Here is a 14,962-nt window from a genome sequence, read left to right on the forward strand (position 1 = left end):
ATGCAATGGTGTCAGCGTTTGGATGCTGATTATGGGGTGGATCCCTGGATATGGCAGTCTCTACATGGTCCATCCTTTCGTCTCAACTCCAAACTTTGTCTCTGTAACTCCTTCCATGGGTGTTTTGCTCCCACTTCTAAGGAGGGGCATAGTGTCCACACTTCAGTCTTCATTTTTCTTGAGTTTCATGTGTTTAGCAAATTGTATCTTATATCTTGGGTATCCTAGGTTTTGGGCTAATATCCACTTATCAGTGAGTACATATTGTGTGAGGTCCTTTGTGAATGTGTTACTTCACTCAGGATGATGCCCTCCAGGTCCATCCATTTGGCTAGGAATTTCATAAGTTCATTCTTTTTAATAGCTGAGTAGTACTCCATTGTGTAGATGTACCACATTTTCTGTATCCATTCCTCTGTTGAGGGGCATCTGGGTTCTTTCCAACTTCTGGCTATTATAAATAAGGCTGCTATGAACATAGTGGAGCATGTGTCCTTCTTACCAGTTGGGGCATCTTCTGGATATATGCCCAGGAGAGGTATTGCGGGATCCTCCGGTAGTACTATGTCCAATTTTCTGAGGAACTGCCAGACTGATTTCCAGAGTGGTTGTACAAGCCTGCAATCACACCAACAATGGAGGAGTGTTCCTCTTCCTCCACATCCTCGCCAGCATCTGCTGTCACCTGAATTTTTGATCTTAGCCATTCTGACTGGTGTGAGGTGGAATCTCAGCGTTGTTTTGATTTGCATTTCTTTGATGATTAAGGATGTTGAACATTTTTTCAGGTGCTTCTCTGCCATTCGGTATTCCTGAGGTGAGAATTCTTTGTTCAGTTCTGAGCCCCATTTTTTAATGGGGTTATTTGATTTTCTGAAGTCCACCTTCTTGAGTTCTCTACATATGTTGGATATTAGTCCCCTATCTGATTTAGGATAGGTAAAGATCCTTTCCCAATCTTTTGGTGGTCTTTTTAATACATGTATATGTATAAAGGATCATATGTTCAGATTAGAAGACTTTGTCTTCTGGATTTCTCGAAGAGTTTGTGTAGATCTTCCAAGACTATGTACAAAAGATGCCTGTGTGGCTTACGTTGTGTAATTTAGAAGACTGTGTCAAGTCCACTTATGTACCAATAACACCTGGAAAGTGAAAGGCTGGTGCCTTGAACCACCAGTAGTTACTCCATTTTAGTTTATGTGGCTTATCGTCAAAGCATAGGTGAATAATTTTCTACACAGGCGACATATTGCTTAGGGTATGTCCAGGCACATGAACAGCTGTTCTAGACAAATGTTCTGCATGTAGATTAGGGCATTTAGTCCTCAAAAGAAGGACTCTAGACAAGTTGTGCTTTATAGGTTGTTGAAAGGATGTCCTAAGAGAGGCATACAGAGACATTGGGTCTTCATAAACATTTCTCTAAATATCTAAAGGCCACTCTTATTGGAAGTCAAGATCTTATTTCAGAGGTACCCTGTGAGACTTTTGGTAATTGCCACTGATAATAAATATCACCTAGCTCATTTTTTGAGCAAAGTTCTAGTCTGGAACTTTACTTTCAGATTTTTTTCTTTCTGGATATTGGAAAAGTAATAGCATCTAACATGACATATTCAAGTTCCAGTCATAGAAAAATATAAATAGTGGTATATGCCTGATTCTTTATTATTAATATTTTAATTATGCATGTGTGATGGGAGTTCTCTGTATAGGTTTGTGCACACAAGGGCAGGAATCCATGGATGAAAGAATATTGAGACATCCCTGGAGTTGGGGGTTTTAGGCAGTTGTGTACCACCCATTGTATGTGTTGAGATTTTAGCATACAAGAGCAATATGTGCTCTTAACCATTGAACTATCTCTCCAACTACAAATACCTGGATATTATAGACTGCCTGTTCATCTCTTTCTATGAAAAAAGGTTTTACTTTAGTCCTTTTAAATCAATCTTGTTATTGTCAGAAATAATGACACATGGCATTCACTAATACAAATTTGCATAAACAAGTGTAGCTTTGAGTTGCATGTGTACCAGTAGAAATCTCCATCTTATTTCCCAGAAATCCTGTAGGAAATAAAATGTGTTTTTAATACAAATAAGAACAATCCAACACCACTAATTAATAAACAATTTTTTGCAGGATACCTTATTACTCTTAGGTCTCTGAAAGATAGTAATTACCACCATTCATACTTATATCATGAAGAATGTAAACAGAGTATACTATACAAAATACCAAATGTTTCACCTTATGATTTTTCAAGAGTTGTTAATAGACTAAAATTCATGAATTAAGGAAAAAAATGGAATTACACAAAAATACACCCAAGAAAAGCATTTAAAATGATGCTTTAGGCATGGTAAATTACCTTAAATGTATTATTATTAATTTAAATTTCATATTTGACTATAACATTTGTAAATAGTAAGTTTGTAACACCAGTTTATTAGAAACATAAATTCTTCCAAGAATGGCTCATTGATTTTTATATTAAATTTAGCTTCCTAAAGACTTAAACTGCAAAGGAGCTAGAGACCTCAGTATAAACACTGATTTTCAGGATTAATTATTCATGTCTGCTATGCTAATGGAAGGCAATGGCATGAATATATTTAGTATGCTCACTTCATATACAGTCATAAATTATTAATAGATTATACCTGTGAAATATTTGCATAGGAACCAAAATTACCTTCTCTTATAGAGTAACCATTCTACAAAGTTTTAATACTTAAAGAAATCTGAACATGGAATCTACCAGTAATGTAAAAAAATATACCCATACATAGTCCTCCCTCCCTCCATTTCTCTCCTGTTCCTATGTGTGTTTGTCTCATGTAAAGAATCAATGAATATATAAGCAAAGAGTAAAGAAATGAAATTCTGTCATTTATGACACTGAATCAGAGGTCATTGTGTTAGTTGAAGTAAGCCAAACAGTAATTTCACCATGCATGTATTATTAAAATATTACTATTTTGCTAAAAGAAACAAGAATGATGATCATCTCACTAGAGGCTAGGAGTGAAGGTATTTTCTAGAATAATGTTGTATATCTCACTTTCTCTGCTTCATTCATAAACATTTCCCATGGGATTGTTTGTTTCATTGTAGAATAATTTCCATCACAATAACTTTTGTTTGCTTAAAAATAATGGCAGCTTGCCACCAATATCATGAGTAGACATAGTCAGAGAATTTCTAGGTGTATCTCTGATTAGCTTATTTCATGAGGTCAGCCAAAATGATTTGTATTTGCTCAACTTAATTTATGTTAGTAACATTTTTTCAGAAATGCAAATGAGAAAGACAGGGTGTGAGTAGGGTAAAGATGATGACCTCTAAGCCCAAAAGTCAAGACAGGAATATGCAGACATGGGCAGAAGCAAGAAGAAAGGCTTGAAAGTAAAACTCCACTTTGCACCTGAGGAATAGATGAAAGAGACCCCTATTCTTGTAAGTTCTTATAACCAAATGATTAGCAGTCCTCTTTATTTTTTTTTCATTTTTATTGGTTATTTTATTTATTGACATTTCAAATGTTGTCCCTCTTCCCAGTTTCCCCTCCACCAACCTCCTATCCTCTCCTTCCCCCTGCCTCTATGAGGGTACTCTCCCACTCACCCACCCACTTCTGTCTCAGTGCCCTAGCATTTCCCTACCCTGGGTCATCAAGCCTCCACAGACCAAGGAACATCTCTCACAGTGATGCTCAATAAGGCAGTCCTCTGCTACATATGCAGCTGGAGGCATGTATCCCCATGTGTTCTCTTTGGTTGGTGGTTTAGTTCCCGGGAGCTTTGGGTGGTCTGGTTGGTTGATATTGTTGTTCTTCCTATAGGGTTGCAAACCCCTTCAGATCCTTCAGTCCTTCCCCTAACTCCTCCATTGGGGTCCCCATGCTTAGTCTGATGGTTGGCTACAAACTTTCATATCTTTGTTGGTCAGGCTCTGGCAGAGCCTCTCAGGGTTCACCTATACCAGGCTCCTGTCAGCAAGCTCTTCTTAGCATCAGCAACAGTTTCTGGGTTTGGTGTCTGCAAATGGGATGAATACCTAAATGGGGCAGTCTCTGGAATACCTTTCCTTCAGTCTTTGCTCCACTCTTTGTGCCTACACTTCCTTTTGACAGGAATAATTTCAGATTAATATTTTTGACATGGGTGGGTGATCCCATCCCTCAACAGGAGGCCATACCTAACCTCTGGATATGGTCTCTACAGGTTCTATCTCCCCTTTTTGGGTATTTCAGCTAATATCCTCCATGTTGGGTCCTGGGATCCTCTTGGGTCCCTGGCATCTAGGACTTTCTAGTGTCTAACCCCAATTCCTCCTCTCCCATTGCTATTCTCCTCCTTTCAAATTCCTGACCCTCTGTACTTTCCCCCTAGCTCCTTCCATATCTGAACCTTCCTGCTTTCCCTCCCCCTTTTCTTTCCCTTCCAGAGCCCTCTCTCCCTGTACTTCCTGAGATTTTCTTCCTTCTTCTAAGTAGGACTGCAGCATCTTCTGAGAGTTTCAAAATCACTGACTTTCATTCATAATTATCTACCTTAGGTTTCCCAATAAAATAGTGGTTTAGAAAATATTTAATTCCTGAGATAGGATGTGATGACATCACTAACCTCCAACCAGTTGATGATTGTTTGATTATTGTAAGAAGTATTCTGTTTTCCTACGGATGTGAAATACTACATTTATTTTCAAGTCCATTCTACCTCCCCATGCTTACCTATGATTCTTTCATCATGTTTTTTGTGGTATCATTTCTTCTGTGCCAGATCCTCTCTTCTTTTCTCCTAGGGAACTTAAAATTGCATTATCATGAGATTTTTGATATGCATATCTCTCCTCTTCCACCTCCAAGCAATCATACTTACCTCCTCTTTTTACTCAGAATATGATGGCTCTTAGATATTTTTCCATATGAACTATAAAGCTACTGGTCTAGCTATCAAAGAAAATGTTAACATTGTTATTCATATAAGGTACAACTTATCTTTGAAGGATTTGTCACGGGGAAGAACTGAACTCTCATTAAATACTGATATTGTTATTCCAGATGAATTTGCAAAAGGAGCAATTTGCAAATTCATCTGGAATAACAAAAAACCTAGGATAGCAAAAACTCTTCTCAAGGATAAAAGAACCTCTGGTGGAATCACCATGCCTGACCTAAAGCTTTACTACAGAGCAATTGTGATAAAAACTGCATGGTACTGGTATAGAGACAGACAAGTAGACCAATGGAATAGAATTGAAGACCCAGAAATGAACCCACACACCTATGGTCACTTGATCTTCGACAAGGGAGCTAAAACCATCCAGTGGAAGAAAGACAGCATTTTCAACAATTGGTGCTGGCACAACTGGTTGTTATCATGTAGAAGAATGCGAATGGATCCATACTTATCCCCTTGTACTAAGGTCAAATCTAAGTGGATCAAGGAACTTCACTTAAAACCAGAGACACTGAAACTTATAGAGGAGAAAGTGGGGAAAAGCCTTGAAGATATGGGCACAGGGGAAAAATTCCTGAACAGAACAGCAATGGCTTGTGCTGTAAGATCGAGAATGGACAAATGGGACCTAATGAAACTCCAAAGTTTCTGCAAGGCAAAAGACACCGTCAATAAGACAAAAAGACCACCAACAGATTGGGAAAGGATCTTTACCTATCCTAAATCAGATAGGGGACTAATATCCAACATATGTAGAGAACTCAAGAAGGTGGACTTCAGAAAATCAAATAACCCCATTAAAAAATGGGGCTCAGAACTGAACAAAGAATTCTCACCTCAGGAATACCGAATGGCAGAGAAGCACCTGAAAAAATGTTCAACATCCTTAATCATCAGGGAAATGCAAATCAAAACAACCCTGAGATTCCACCTCACACCAGTCAGAATGGCTAAGATCAAAAATTCAGGTGACAGCAGATGCTGGCGTGGATGTGGAGAAAGAGGAACACTCCTCCATTGTTGGTGGGATTGCAGGCTTGTACAACCACTCTGGAAATCAGTCTGGCGGTTCCTCAGAAAACTGGATATAGTACTACCGGAGGATCCAGCAATACCTCTCCTGGGCATATATCCAGAAGATGCCCCAACTGGTAAGAAGGACACATGCTCCACTATGTTCATAGCAGCCTTATTTATAATAGCCAGAAGCTGGAAGGAACCCAGATGCCCCTCAACAGAGGAATGGATACAGAAAATGTGGTACATCTACACAATGGAGTACTACTCAGCTATTAAAAAGAATGAATTTATGAAATTCCTAGCCAAATGGATGGACCTGGAGGGCATCATCCTGAGTGAGGTAACACATTCACAAAGGAACTCACACAATATGTACTCACTGATAAGTGGATATTAGCCCAAAACCTAGGATATCCAAGATATAAGATACAATTTGCTAAACACATGAAACTCAAGAAAAATGAAGACTGAAGTGTGGACACTATGCCCCTCCTTAGAAGTGGGAACAAAACACCCTTGAAAGGAGGTACAGAGACAAAGTTTGGAGCTGAGATAAAAAGATGGACCATGTAGAGACTGCCATATCCGGGGATCCATCCCATAATCAGCTTCCAAATGCTGACACCATTGCATACACTAGCAAGATTATGCTGAAAGGACCCTGATATAGCTGTCTCTTGTCAGAGTATGCCTGGGCCTAGCAAACATAGAGGTGGATGCTCACAGTCGGCTATTGGATGGATCACATGGCCCCCAATGAAGGAGCTAGAGAAAGTACCCAAGAAGCTAAAGGGATCTGCAACCCTATAGGTGGAACAACATTATGAACTAACCAGTACCCCGGAGCTCTTGACTCTAGCTGCATATGTAACAAAAGATGGCCTAGGCGGCCATCACTGGAAAGAGAGGCCCATTGGACACGCAAACTTTATATGCCCCAGTACAGGGGAACGCCAGGGCCAAAAAAGGGGAGTGGGTGGGTAGGGGAGTGGGGGTGGGTGGCTATGGGGGACTTTTGGTATAGCATTGGAAATGTAAATGAGCTAAATACCTAATAAAAAAATGAAAAAAAAGCTAAAAAAAATACTGATATTGGTCAGATTAAATGGAAATATACCATGAGAATTTAGATGCAATATTTTATGTTTGTTTGCTTTTGTAGTTGTTTAAACTCTGGGTTTGTAATCCATCTTATAATGAGTTGTTATCTGAGTATATAAATAGTAATGGCTTCTCTTGGTTATATCTTGCTGCTTTCCCAAGTTCCTTATGTTTTCATTGGTTTAATCAAATTCATTGAAGGCATTTGGCTTGGTCTTTTTCATTGCAGTGAAGCTCAGACAGAGCTCAGGACTCAGCATCAGTTCATTGAAAAGAAGAGAGATGCAATTTTTAATGGTAGAATGCTCCATGTCTGTCTTATGAGATGCCAGATCAGTGTTCTGATTTTCCAGAGGATCTGAGAGTCAAACTCATGTGGAAGCTTACAATGTCTATAATTCAGTGCCCAAAGATCTGACATCCCTTTCTGGTCTCATGCATGTAGTGTACAACTATACATTCAGGCAAAGCACCATACACATAAAATAATCAACTCTTTAAAAGTAATTACTATTATATAGTCATTTCCCTCCCGTTGAGACATTAGCAGCAAGTCTGATGTCACAATAGCCATGTACCACTTCTCCATTATGTGTCTTTTTCCTTCTAATTCAAGCAGTAATGTCTTTCTCAGAATACTCTTTCTACCACATCACTTTCATTGTTCTCCTCCCAGCTCATACTTTCTTGTGCTGTGGTTCTGTCTTACCCTTACCACTGAGCCATAGTCCCATTCCCCTTTTGTGTTTTCCTTTCTTCTGTTTATTGGAGGTTTCATGCACTGTGTACTGTGCATGGAGATCTTGTGTACTGTGATGAAGAAGAGCATATTCATTAACTACTAGCAGACTTCTTGAGCTGGAAGCAGTATAGGAAGCATTGCAGAGAACTCTTGTCCTTGAGCTATAAAGTCAGAAGTGCTGGTGCTGCTTGCCACTGGGGCTGATGAGGATGTTCCTCTGACCTGCCACACACTCCCTGGAGTTCAAAACCTAGCAATCTTGGCTGCTGCATATTTCAGATGTTTTAGATGGCAGGCAAAGCTTCATTTGACCCTGTGACCTGCTAATGACATTCTGATAGCATTTCTCATAGCATCCTTTAGGGAGATCTTCCTTCCCATTTCAGCTAGAAGGACCTTTTCCTAATCATGACTCCCAGGATGAATCATGCCTCTGCTGAGAACACTCCATAATCTCAGGAGGTGCAGGAGGCCATCACATCATTTCAGAGGGGAGAGAACCTGCCATGAACAGTTTGTAATGCCTATTACAACCTTGCTCCTTCTTCCTCTTCTTTAGAATTAACTTCCCAAATGATAGCAGTTGTGCTCCACATATGCCAGTGGGACACTGCTTCATACTAGCCCAGAAAGGAATTTAGAAAATTAAATTTATCAGTTCAACAAAAGGAGCAAGTTCACACTAAGAATTCCATCTGCTTCATATAAAAGAATAATAGTTTTCCTTTAATAAAACTTTGATTCTGTTTCCTTTGAATCAAAACTGTGGGACTTGGTGCCTTGGGTTATATTTCAACTCTCTGGTAATGGTCTTAATTGTACTAAGACATATATGTTCAGATAATGTTTCTTCTGAAATTCAATAGAGATGTGGGAAAGTCTCATTTTACACACACACACAAGAAAGAGTCAGGTAGGCAAAAAATGGTTATTAGTTATTCTAATATGTGATAATATCCCTACCTCTCTGTCCCACCTGAGTCACTAAACATCTTTTAAGATGATCCCTATTTCTAATGGTACATAGGCAGAATCTTCAGGCTGCTGAAATTATAATGATAGACTATGGGTAGGGGCTTGGATACTTAAGCAAAAAGGAGGCCTTACCCTTCATCCATGTGGGAAGCATGTTGTATGCCAATAAGGGGCTACAAAGTACTCCTTAGTGAAAGAGGTTCTAAGAGTACTGTCAGACACTGTAAGCATCTTGCTGCAACAGGATTCTTTGAAGCCATGAAGACCTTGTGTGTGGTTAGTTTCCTTCTCTCTGAATGGAAATGAGTAGAGAGAACTAACAACAATTCATTTATCTTCTTCCATGATGCTGGTAAAAGGTAGAACTAAGTTGTCAGGTCCTGCAAGGAAGTCTGACTTGCACAAGCAAAAGCAAGGCAATAAAAATGGCCTACTTGGATGATACCATTTTATCTCTGCCTCTGCCTCTTAGGTTGTCTGAAAAGACATGTTTTCTTAACCTGGGTCACCTCAGCACTATCAGACCACAAAAGTATGTACCAGGTTGATTTTTTCCTCATTCTATTGCCAGACCACATAACGGTTTCTCTTCTCATTGTTAAACTACCAGTTTCCCCTGTAGTATAAATTCTTTCATATTGGGACATCTTCTAGGAGAAGAGAGAAATTGTTATGCTTTGTGAAGAAGGGCAAACTCCATAGGACTTTTCTAGACCTTTGATGGGTATGAAAATCTGAAAATGAGAAGGAAAATAAAAACCCAGCTTTCCCCTCCCTCCCATAATTAGTCTGCTCTCCATTTCCCTGGTCAGCTGACCAAATGATTCTGACACTTACCAAAATATAAGCCTACTTTATAGCATATGTAACAGTTATCGATGTCTGAAACCAGGCGCCCCGCTATCAGATCCTTCTGGTTCTTCGTTTCTGACTTTGAAGTGTGGTTCTGAATTGTAGCTGCTGCCCAGAGTTAATGTGACACTTAAAGAGAAAATGTATGTAAAATGCTTTCTGTTTTTGTCATTGTAACCACTGACACATCTTTTACAGCATATGGAAGAGCTGAATATTTTAAGTATGTGGTAGTAGGTCCATCTTTGCCTAGGATTCTTGGCCTTAAAATTCCTAAGTTTCTGGATTCTTTCCTCTACCACTGATGGCACTGTGCAGACTGGCAAAAGGGGATGGTGCCATCTTCATTTCTACAAATAGACAAAAGGGAGATCAGCAGTGCTATGTGTAGACATACCTGGGTTGCTGTGATGTAGTGACATTAATGGCACTGGCATTCAAGACTAGTCCTTGTGATATTCTGAGTCTGAGTCTGATCTTTCCTGATGTTTGTTGGTTTTTGTTTGTTTACACTTTGATTGTCTTGAGACCTCATGCCTCCATTGCAGTATTTAAAGTACCCAATCCAAAAACAGCAGCCAGAGAATTGTGTGGTACTTGGGCTCTAACGCTTTTGCTAATAGAGATGCTCTAAGAGTAGCATTGAAGTGACATGCTTACTTCCTTGTGGCCTCTTTAAAATCAATTTATTTCCATTTTGACCAGGAAACCAATTCCATGATTTAGCAAAACCAAAAGAAAACACCTTGAAATGTTATTCACTAATGAGTAGCTGAAATAGCCAAGTACAAAGACTAGACCATAATGGCTAACTTTTGGCATATTATAATTTTTTTTCTAAACTTATGCTTTATTTTCTACCAAGCTAGAACTGAAACACCTGTTACTAAGGGACGATGAAAAACATTAGTAAATTCACTTGATGCTACAATGAAATACTTGACCAAAGTAATTTAAAGAAGAAAAGGTTCATGGGAGCTCACAGTTGAGAACAGCCCATTATGTATTCAAGGAGAGATTTCGGGAGGCATCTGGTCATAGTATACCCACAGAGGCAAAGAGCAATGAATACTAGTACTCAGCTTGCTTTATTCTCTTTATTCTGCCCTGAACCACAGTCCAGCCCACAGTTAAGGTGGGTCTGCCGACCTCAACTAATCTAATAAGACAATTCCCATTGAGATACCCAGAGATTTGTCACCTACATGAGTCAACATCCTTAGGCTGGTATAATTAATCATCATAACTGAAGACATTTATCCCTGATTTAGCTCACTAGAAATGTAAAACTATTTTTTCTTATATCATTCTTTGGGTCTTCAGTGAAAATAAAGCTTATATATCTCCCTTATTGAATTAGAGGTCTTACTATAGTTTAGCCAAATATATGTGTATGTATGTGTTCATATATACTTATTTGTATATATATATATATATATATATATATATATATATATATAGTGTTTGTGTGTGTGTGCTTAATAAATCTTCTACCCTACATCCTATCACGGGTTACTTTTTTTTCCTTCTCCATATGCCAGTAGTGATCTCCATGATTTTTGACCTTCTCGTGTAACTCTTTTTAGGATTTGATGCTTACTTCACATCCCGGACACTTGAAAACAACAGGAGAAATGTATGGTTTGCCGAATACTGGGAAGAAAACTTCAACTGCAAGTTGACAATTAGTGGATCCAAAAAAGAAGACACGGATCGCAAATGCACAGGTAATTTCATTCCCGTTGTCTTCCTCCTGCAACTTTACATAGAAAACACTGAGACATTTGCATGCTGACAGAAGGAAGCCTGGCTAGAGACAAATTGAAAAAGTAAATTGAATTTTACTAGATTGTTCAGAAGAAAAAAGAATGGGAGCATAACTCTTGCAGGTCAAGGGAACTGGAGATAAGAATGTATTCTTTTCAGCATGTCTATCTATCTCACTGTACTTGGCAATTTTACTAATTCTTGAGATCTCATTGCTTCAAACACTTGTGTTGATAATATTGGTTCATATTCTATCCAGAATAATGAAGCCATTTTCACATAAACAAAATCCCCTAAGAAAATTCCATACAAGAACCAATGGTAACTGTTAACAAAATGCTTATATTTATAATAATGAGTATTCTTAATTATTTTCATATTGTGTAAGTAAGGAGTCATTTGGTATTTATAATATGCTCAAAATATTCTCTGCTTCTCATACACTTCTCTTGTAAATTTCTTCCCAATTAAAAGTATATTTGTGGTAGATAAAGGGGAAAGCAGGCATTAGTTCATTTAGTCAGTTTCAGATATTTATTAATTAATCTTGCTGCTAAGAACTATTCTAGGCACTGGTGGTCTTAGGGTGAATCAGGCAGTCAGGGTCTCTGCTTTCATGAGACTTAGAATATAGCGTAGGAGTAGGAAGTAGATCAGTGACATTACTCCAGTGAATTTGTCATCTAAAGTAAAAAGTGAGAGCTGAGGGTAACAGGGATATATACAAGAGGAATTTCAGTTGTGTTGAAGGCCAGAATGTTTCCCAAAGACTTCCTTCAGAGAGTGATGTTTGCATCAACATCTGGAAAATGGATTAGACAACAGCCAATTGGTGAAGGAGAAAATGGGTGAAGAAGAGCCACTGATGTAGATAACCATGGTACAGATCTGTGGAAGAGGATTATTGTGACTCTGACTCTGATAAAATTGGGAACAAAGGATTCTTTGAGGAGAATATGGCGAATCTAGGGAGAATGAATGAGGTAAGACTGTAACGGCTAAGAGGAAATACTACCTTATATTTGATCAAATTTTATCTTTATTTGCAATTAATCTTGTGTTTGATATTTGAGTATTGAATAGCTATAGAAGACAACATAGCCTAATTATGCTCTCTAGTACACTCACTATTTGTGATAGTGACCCTAAGGTATCACAACACCCTAGAGAATGTGCAATATGATGAAGCATACTGAGAGCAAGGGCAGGGGGGAAAGCTAAGGCAGTGAAGTTCTTACCATATACCCATGAGGACCAGAGTTCAATTCCCAGAATTCATACGAAAGAAAATGAATAGTTATGGTGACAAGAAAGCAAATTCCAGCACTAAAGAGGCAAAGACAGTCCAATCCCTGAGGTTCATGGACAAGCCATTCCAATTGTTGAGTCCTAATGGTTAAGTCTAGGCCTGTGTGAGGCTTTGTCTCAAAATGTAATGTGGACATGTTCTAAGGAGGAATGAAGCCCAAGGTTGTCCTCTGGTGTTTACACACACACACACACACACACACACACACACACACACACACACACACAAAATGTTAACACCTTAGATACTAGTTTATTTTGTTTATCTTATTTAGTTCATCTTTGCAATATATTTCTTAAATTTTAATCACCTGACTGTTGTCTATTAATCTCTTCATTAAGTAACTGTTAATTAGGTAAGATATATGGTACAAAGTACTTAAGATATCACGAAGGATTAGAGAATACTTAAGAGCCTACTTTCTCTCAAAGAGAAGATGTACGCTAGAGAGAAAGAAATAAAAACACTGCTGTAAAATCAATAGAACACATACATTGAAAGCATCATGGTTTAACGAGAATGTCAGAGTAACCACATGTTCTGTTCAGACTTCGATATATAACAGCACAATGTTCTCAGAAACACAGTCTTTCTATTGTTGGAGAGAAAAGGAAGAAAATTGATTCAATGTTGACTAGACCTAGGTGACACAAAGCTTTCAACTGGAAACTGAAGAAATTAGTTTGACATCTGGATAATTTGTCTGTAAGACAGGGAACACTGAAGTGTACAACAGTATGCAGATGATGGATGACAGTTTCCAGACTGTTTCTGACATCTGATGTTCCATAAGAATGGCTGGAGTTGGAATGGATTGTCAGATGGGACTTAGACTTGTTTCTATCTAAGGCCAAGACTTGTCTTTTTGCATGCTATAGTAGAAGATGCTCTTTGGACACCCACAGTTTAGTGTTTAGCATAGAGAATTGAACTTTATAGAAATCATCTGTGGCCAAACTACCATCAGCAATAGAAAATGTGGTTTGTGTCTTTCTGTCATACTCATTCCATTGTTGCAGTTACTAAATTACTGGTGATCCAAAGCTATCCTCTTGTTATCTCTTCATTTATTCTTTCTCTTTTCTTTTTTAAAAAATATTTATATTAGGTATTTTCCTCATTTACTTTCAAATGCAATCCCAAAAGTCCCCCATACCCTCCCGCCCCCCACTTCCCTACCCACCCACTCCCAATTTTGGCCCTGGCATTCCTCTGTACTGGGGCATATAAAGTTTGCATGAAAAATGGGCCTCTCCTTCCATTGATGGCTGGCTAGGCCATCTTTTGATACATATTCAGCTAGAGACAGGAGCTCTGGGGTGTACTGGTTAGTTCATATTGTTGTTCCACCTATAGGGTTGCAGTTCCCTTTAGCTCCTTGGATACTTTCTCTAGCTCCTCCATTGGGGGCCCTGTGATCCATCCAATAGCTGACTGTGAGCATCCACTTCCGTGTTAGCTAGGCCTTGGCAAAGTCTCACAAGAGACAGCTATATCAGGGTCCTTTCAGCAAAATCTTGCTAGAGTATGCAATGGTGTCAGCTTTTGGAGGCTGATTATGGGATGGATCCCTGGATATGGCAGTCTCTTGGTCCATCCTTTCATCTCAGCTCCAAACTTTGTCTCTGTAATTCCTTCCATGGGTATTTTGTTCCCAATTCTAAGAAGGGGCAAAGTGTCCACACTTTGGTCTTCGTTCTTCTTGAGTTTCATGTGATTAGCAAATTGTATCTTATATCTTGGGTATTCTAAGTTTCTGAGCTAATATCCACTTATCAGTGAGCACATATCATTTGAGTTCTTTTGTAATTGGGTTACCTCACTCAGGATTATGCCCTCCAGGTCAAACCATTTGCCTAGGAATTTCATAAATTCACTCTTTAATAGCTGAGTAGTACCCCATTGTGTAAATGTACCACAGTTTTGTATCCATTCCTCTGTTGAGGGACATTTGGGTTCTTTCCAGCTTCTGGCTATTATAAATAAGGCTGCTATGAACATAGTGGAGCATGTGTCTTTCTTAGCAGTTGGAAAATCTTCTGGATATATGCCCAGGAGAGGTATTGTAGGATCCTCCGGTAGTACTATGTCCAATTTTCTGAGGAACCACCAGAGTGATTTTCAGAGTGGTTGTACAAGCTTGCAATCCCACCAACAATGGAGGAGTATTCCTCTTTCTACGCATCCTCACCAGCATCTGCTGTCACCTGAATTTTTTATCTTAGC

General features: G+C 38.8%; 1 protein-coding gene across 14 annotated transcripts in view; it reads left to right on the top strand.

Moving 5' to 3' along the window:
• The window catches only part of Grm7 (glutamate receptor, metabotropic 7), a 921,882-nt gene that overhangs the window by 551,148 nt on the left and 355,772 nt on the right, over window positions 1-14,962 (top strand). For all 14 annotated transcript variants that reach the window (XR_003956139.1, XR_003956140.1, XR_003956142.1 and 11 more), the window contains exon 5: window positions 11,247-11,387. Coding sequence is in view for 8 of the 14 variants with exons in the window: in XM_006505296.2 (XP_006505359.1) it covers window positions 11,247-11,387 (141 nt within the window). In the remaining 6 variants the exon portion in view is untranslated. The remainder of the gene's footprint in view (window positions 1-11,246; window positions 11,388-14,962) is intronic.

The sequence above is a fragment of the Mus musculus genome, chromosome 6, assembly GCF_000001635.26.
Source record: "Mus musculus strain C57BL/6J chromosome 6, GRCm38.p6 C57BL/6J".
In the NCBI taxonomy this organism is placed as follows: Eukaryota; Metazoa; Chordata; class Mammalia; order Rodentia; family Muridae; genus Mus; species Mus musculus.